Source organism: Belonocnema kinseyi, chromosome 3 (genome assembly GCF_010883055.1).
Source record: "Belonocnema kinseyi isolate 2016_QV_RU_SX_M_011 chromosome 3, B_treatae_v1, whole genome shotgun sequence".
NCBI classification, from domain to species: domain Eukaryota; kingdom Metazoa; phylum Arthropoda; class Insecta; order Hymenoptera; family Cynipidae; genus Belonocnema; species Belonocnema kinseyi.
This window is the reverse complement of record NC_046659.1, coordinates 60558081-60564848: the sequence shown is the minus strand read 5'-3', so window position 1 is coordinate 60564848 and position 6768 is coordinate 60558081. Positions and strand designations below refer to the sequence as shown.

General features: G+C 31.1%; 1 protein-coding gene across 1 annotated transcript in view; it reads left to right on the top strand.

Moving 5' to 3' along the window:
• The window catches only part of LOC117169846 (protein dispatched-like), a 33926-nt gene that overhangs the window by 21534 nt on the left and 5624 nt on the right, over window positions 1-6768 (top strand). Inside the window, exons 11-15 of the mRNA XM_033356354.1 lie at window positions 989-1163; window positions 1775-1984; window positions 2831-3126; window positions 5018-5267; window positions 5355-5534. Coding sequence (XP_033212245.1) covers window positions 989-1163; window positions 1775-1984; window positions 2831-3126; window positions 5018-5267; window positions 5355-5534 — 1111 coding nt within the window. The remainder of the gene's footprint in view (window positions 1-988; window positions 1164-1774; window positions 1985-2830; window positions 3127-5017; window positions 5268-5354; window positions 5535-6768) is intronic.

Below are 6768 nucleotides of genomic sequence, written 5' to 3'. Positions count from 1 at the left end.
ATGTACAGTCCTTATATGTATTCGTTAAAATAGTGTAACAAAATATTGCAGTTGTTTTTTTACGTACTTCTAAAAGAACAGTAAGAATTGTAGAGAAAAATTGCAAAAAGAATTTTTACACGATTTTACAATGTTGTATGATTGTATATCACTTCGAATGTTGAATAATACGTGAAAATCAGAAGGTGCTAATGAAATATGTTGATAATTGGTAATAGATATTTGAAGCGTGTTAACATATCGATAAGTAATAGGTATATTGAATGTATTAGTAATAGCAGACTGTTTTTTATGAATATTATTTCTCATGTTGAAGTCATTTTTTTATATGGTGTCACGTGTGATAAAAGTTTAATGTGAAATCGATGAAGTATTATATTCCTCTAATTATGAATTATATGCATATGAATTGTGTAAATGTTGATAAGAAATTGTGGAAAGTACTTATGAATATAAAAATGCCTACTATTCCATAGAATCTCTTTTTAATTTAATTTGACTCCCTAGAATTAGGATAATTAATTTTTAATATAAATATTTAGATGAACAGAATTTAATTTTAAAACTTCTGGAAGAAATAATTTCTAGTTAAATAAAAGAGTTACTGTATTCTAAGCTTTAAATTTGAAATCGAGAAGAGACTAAATGTTCGTATTTATAAAACACGCGGGTATTGCTATGGATACAGTAATCCAAACACAACAGTAAGTTGAGAATTGTGTTCCATACTTGTTGAAAATATTGCTTGAAGTAATTATAATCCTGCTTTAGTTTATAATAATAAATGTTTTTTCATTTCATTTAAAAAAAAATATTATTGCTGTTGAGAAAAGAAAAAAATAATATTGATTTAAGATATAGGTCGTAGTTGTAAGTTCAAATATACACTAACTGATGTAAGTAACGATATAATCTGATTTTTCAATTTAAGAACTAATTATTGAAAATTTGTGTTTATCATAGTAATAATAAATTGTCATCTACACAGTATGGAGAGGCCGAAACCAGAATTTCATAAAAGTCGATGGCTAGAAGCAATTTGGGAACCAGGAGCGCTAATTTATTCACTGCCTGGAGGAATTGATATGATTGACATATCCGGTGATGGAGATGCAAGACTCATTACAACTGATTTAGGAAATTCGATTCATGATACTGCAAGGGTTTGTCCATTTCTCGTTTTTATGAGCCTTCCAGCCAGTTTTCCATTTTTTTTTACTTTTTTATCTTCAAAATTTCATATGTAACAGTTATTTTAAATTTTAGTTACTTTTCCACTTTTTTATACATTTTTCTCTGTTTCAACATTTTTTGTAAATGAAAATATCTTTACTTCTTGAGTTTTAGTCAGAATTTAATCTATTCACCATATTGCATAATAAATATAACTTCAGCTATTTTCACTTTAAAGTTGGGATAAATTGAAGCTTTCCTTTCTTCCTAATTTCAATAACAAAATTCCTTGGAATTAAAAAAAAAACTGAAGAACCAAAAGCGAAGAACATAATTTCGAATTAATATTTATTGGAAAATTTTGAATTTTAACAATTCAAATTTCTATTAAAATTAAGCAATTGAAAAGTTTACATTTGTTATATACAAAAAGAGCGTTTCTTTCAGATATGCACAAGAAAATGGTAGCCTCTTAAATAAATAAATGATTTAATATGTTATTGTTAAATTAATTTCAGTTTTATAAAATTATATACATTATTTCATGTACTTTTAGGACTTTACCTCATTTAACCAGATAATATTTTTACATATTTTTAAGCTTCGGGTATTCAAGGAAGGGGATCAAGTAACGGAACATAATATGGTAGATATTCCTTGTGGAGTCGTAGGATTTTATTCCGAAAATGGAGATACTAAATCGGCTGCTGTAGCTGTTGGAGCTGGTTCCAGTGTTTATATTTTCAAAAATATGAGGCCTCATTTTAAATACTGCTTACCATATTTAGACGCTCATCCGAAGGAAAGAGAGGTAATATTATTAATAATATTAAACAGAACATTTCCTTCAATTACAATAATTTTTTGAATCCCGAAGTCTTCCTGTGTCTCTCTCACTGTTAAACGCCGATTTCCATTAATGAAGACTCGTTTCACATTTTGAGGTGCTTTGTCCGTTGTGGGTCTACTAGAATAAGGGTATTTGATTTGGCTATTACCCATAGAGTCATCAACATACACTTTCCAACTCATAATGATGGTGTCCGAACGTGAATGGCCGAGTTTTTGACAAAATTTAATGCACACTCTTTGTTTGGTGAATTCCGTCATCATGAAATACGACATGTACATGGTTTGACGTTTACGTAACTGCGTAAACTAGTCAACTAAAGATTCGGAGGTTTGTGTCACTTTGTTGCGGGCCACATAGAGATCCCCCCTAAATGATAAATACCTGTTTTTGACAATAGCACAACTAGGTTCAAAGTCAGAATACAAGGTCGGATACTTGGATAAGAGAAAACTCGATTTGAGCCTTCAAAGAATTCAGTTATGCGTGAAAAAGACAGTAGCATAGCCTAAAACGCTGTACCCTGACGGCCTAATTAGATAACTGCGTCACGTTGCGTCGCATTGCGTCAGTTCACTCGCAGTGTACACGGCTCTGATGTTCACGCACAGAGAGCCTGGATTTCAGGCGAAGGTCAGAACCAAAACCGGGCTCAAATCGAAGTTCGCGTGTAATTAAAATGGGTACATTTTTTTTTTACCAAGAATAGAGAACGACTAGAAAGAGAACTAGAAAGCTAGAGAACGACCAAATTTCTTTAAAAATTAAGGTATAGTTTAGTTTACACCACTTGCTTAATATTTGCAGATTTGGCATAAAGCAGGATTGGAGGATGAATTAAACGTTTTAACTTTAGCTGATGATCTGGAATTAGTTCTCCAGGAATTAGGTGCTGGATTTATGTCCCCTCGTACGTTGAAATTTCTTGCCATGGATCAAAATCTTCGAGCAAGCTTTGCAGAACAATATCGAACCGTGCCATTAACTAAAATGAATGCTATCACTACAATTGGCACTGCTAGGAAAGATTCATGGAATGACTTTCCTGGTAGTTTAATACTCATCGGTACAGAATCTGGAGAAATTTTCATGTTAGATCCTAGGTACTGATATTCATTTTACATCTTTTACAACTTTTTTGTTGAAAACTTTTTTTTAGTTGAAGATTTAACTGTTTGTATGAAATTCGTATTTTTCTTTGACAAATTCAACAATTTACTAAAAAATTCAACTATTTGGTCGGAAATTCAATTCTGTTTATTGAAAATTCATATTTTTTCGACTGTTTTGTAAAAATATCGGTTTTCTTCATTGAAAATGATTGTTTTTCAATACAAATTTAACTAATACATTTTTTATTAAAAAGGGAAATTTGTCTTTTTTGACAGAAAATTAATCTTCTAGGTTGAAAATGCAACTTTTTCGTCCAAAAATTATGTATTTGGTTGAAAATTGTTGTTCTTTGGTAGAAAATAAATGTTTGTTATTGTTAAAAAAGCAATTGTTTGGTTGAAAATTAATATGTTTTGGATGAAGTTTCCAATATTTTGTTGAAAATTTGTCTTTTTTGATCAAATTAAATTGTGTTTTATTCAAAATCAAACTCCTCTTTGGTTAAAATATCAATTATTATATTTTTTATTGAAAATTCATATTTTTAGGTAGAAAGTTCAACTCTTTGATTAAAGTTGAACTACTTTCTTAAAATTTCATTTTTTTCGAAGATTTATAATTTTAGTATAAATTTCATTTTTTGTTTTTTAAATTGATCGTTTTATTTTAGACTGTCCTTATTTGGGGTAAACATGCATTTTTCTAAATAAAAATTTAACTATTTTGTTGAAAATTAACTTTTTTGTTGAAGTTTCATATTTTCAGGTTGAAAATTTAACTGCTTTACAGAAGATTCGGTTTTTATTAAAAAGTATTGTCTTCAAATTTAAGTTTACTCTTGCATTTTTAGTTAAAAATCGATATTTTTAGTTTAGAAATTCAACAATTGGTTAAAAATATATATAGTTTGTTCAATATTTTTTTTCTTTGGCAGAAAATTAATCATCTTAGTGGAAAAGTCATCTATTCATCTTTTTTCATTCATCAACTTTTTTTAGAAGATTAATTATATGTAATTTTTTTAAATTCGTCTTTATCAATAAAAATCAATATTTATAAAATATTGATTCTGGACCAGTAGAAAAAAAATTAGCATCAAAAATATTAATCTTCTTCATTGAAAATTCAACTATTTGGTTAAAAGTTCATGTATTTTGTTGAGAATTTATCTTGTATAGTAGAAAATTAATTTTGTTGGATGAAAATTCTACATTTTGGATGAATTTTTTTATTTCTCGACTGAAAAATCTTTCTTTGCTGAGGATTCAAGTACTATGTTGAAAATTTTGCTTATTGTCAACTGTTTTTCATTTAAAATGAAAGTTTTTATTTGATTAAAATATGAACTATTACATTTTTTGTTATGAAGTCATCTTTTTCGGTTGAAAATTTATAAGCACTTCTTCAAAAGTTGAAATACTTTCTTAATTTGATAAGAAACAGTACTACTTTACCCCCCGCCCTCCCCCAAATCATCTTAGGTTATCTTTGGATGACCCCTAAATTAATTCATGAACAAATTTAGTCGGCAAAAATTTCGTTAGATAGGTTTTATTTTTTGGGAGAGGTTAAAAAATTATGAACCCCAATACAGAGGAGTATGCGGCTTAAAGTTTCAGAAAAAAAAACTAAAAATAAGGTCTGATAATTAGGGGACTTAAATTTGTGAAGGAAATGAAGAAGCCTTAAGTACTTTATGTACCTAACATACAAATTTTCAAATTTTAAATTTGATTGATTAATTCTCTGTATCTGCCCTTGAAATAATTCTAAGGGTCCATCAATTCGGAATCTTGGAAGTTAATACGGTTTTAATGAAGATGTCATTGCAAACTAGAAGTAAAATTTCCCCTGGCTTTTTTATCCGATTTTTTTTCGCAGAGCCTTTTTTGTAGTTGAAAAGCTCGTAATCGGTTGGCCACCAGTTTCTACAACTTGCACGGGATTATGGACAGGTGATGGGCAAATTATTGTGATAGGAAGAGACGGACAACTTGGTTCAATAAAAAAAGGCCGTTCTTTTAAAGAATGGGACCGTTTATCTGCACCGATTGTTTCTATCGCTCCTCTCACATGTGAAGGAGCAGCTGCAGTTTTGATGGATGGCACCTATTATGGATTTTCCAAAGCTGTAATTCCATAAAATAAAAATTGCAAACTGTATTTAAGGAATTAGAAAATGGTAAATTAGGGTTCAACAGAAAATATTTCTTTGTAGGGTATTAAAATGTGGAAAATTAATTTGCCAGGAATGCCTTTGGATTTGGTGAGCTTGCCTGTGCGACAAAGCGTCGTTTCTTTATTAGCTGTTAGTGTTGCTGGAATAGGTGTCAAAATTTATGATGAAAAGAATCATGTGGATACAATTAAAATGATGGATTCAGTCTCTGCGATGAAGGTATTTAATATTGAAATAACTATGCAAATAATATTTTTTAATCTGCCTAATAATGATATAAATTCAGAACATTAAAATCATTTCGCTTTGAAAACTTTTCCTTCTAGCTGTCTATACTACCAAAATTATAATGAAGTATTCGCCCAGAAATATTAATATTGATTGATTTATTGTCTCCATTGTATACTTTTACAAGCTTTTACAATTTTTCTGTGTCCACCTCAGTGACAATACCCAACAATTTACATGAATTCCCCTTTCAATTTTACATGGAAAATATTAACACTTAAATTCTAACTGAATACATTAGGCGAATACATTGCGGTTAATTCATTTCCTTACATATTTATATCCTTGATTCTACATACTATATCATAAATCGTCCATCTTCCAAACTCATTCTTCCTCTCATTCACTCTGTCGCGCTCTCTCTGACCTCCCCCTCTGATACTTCTTTTGCTTTCTTTTCGAACTCTCTGGCAAATCGGCAGAGGACAGGGTTCGGTTTTCCCTAAATGTTTCGATGACCAATTCTTCTAACTCCCGATCTCTCTTTCCGTCCTTCCATTTATCAACACCGTCAATCCATTTTTTATCCATTTTTCCATCTAGCCCTTGACAAACCCATATGTGCGTCAGGTTCTCTTCTACTTCTCCACAAATTCTACACGTAGTATCCTTGTATCCCTTATTCCCTGCCTTTCCTACGTTACCACATCTTAACCTTGCCCACTGCTCCTTTTCCTCTGGACTTGTCCCTTTTTCATCCCAATAATTTTCTCTCCCCAAGCTGGTCTTCCATTTTCTGTATCCACTACGGTAATTGGAACTATCTATTTTCATCCAGTCCAACTGTATTTCCTGTTCTATTCTTCTTTCTACTCCCTTAATCATATTATCGTTAATATCATTGACACGACTCCCTTCGAATACCCAATCCAGCGTCTCTCCGTCCCCTACAATTCTGCATGCTTTCTGTAACCCTTTACCCCATGCCGACGGATTCCCATTCTTGATTCCCCTCATTTCTTCTTTTAGACATATTTTTGGCCATCTCTCCTCTCTCATTCCCAAAATTTCTACCATATATTTCGAAGCCCTCACTCTTGCTTCTATCTCTAGACTTAACCTGCCTGACTCCATTCTCCAAATGTACCCAGGAGTTGTCCTATCTATTCCCATTGTCATCTTGACTAACCTTCCCTGCATTTTCTCCAATTCTTCCCTTCTTTCC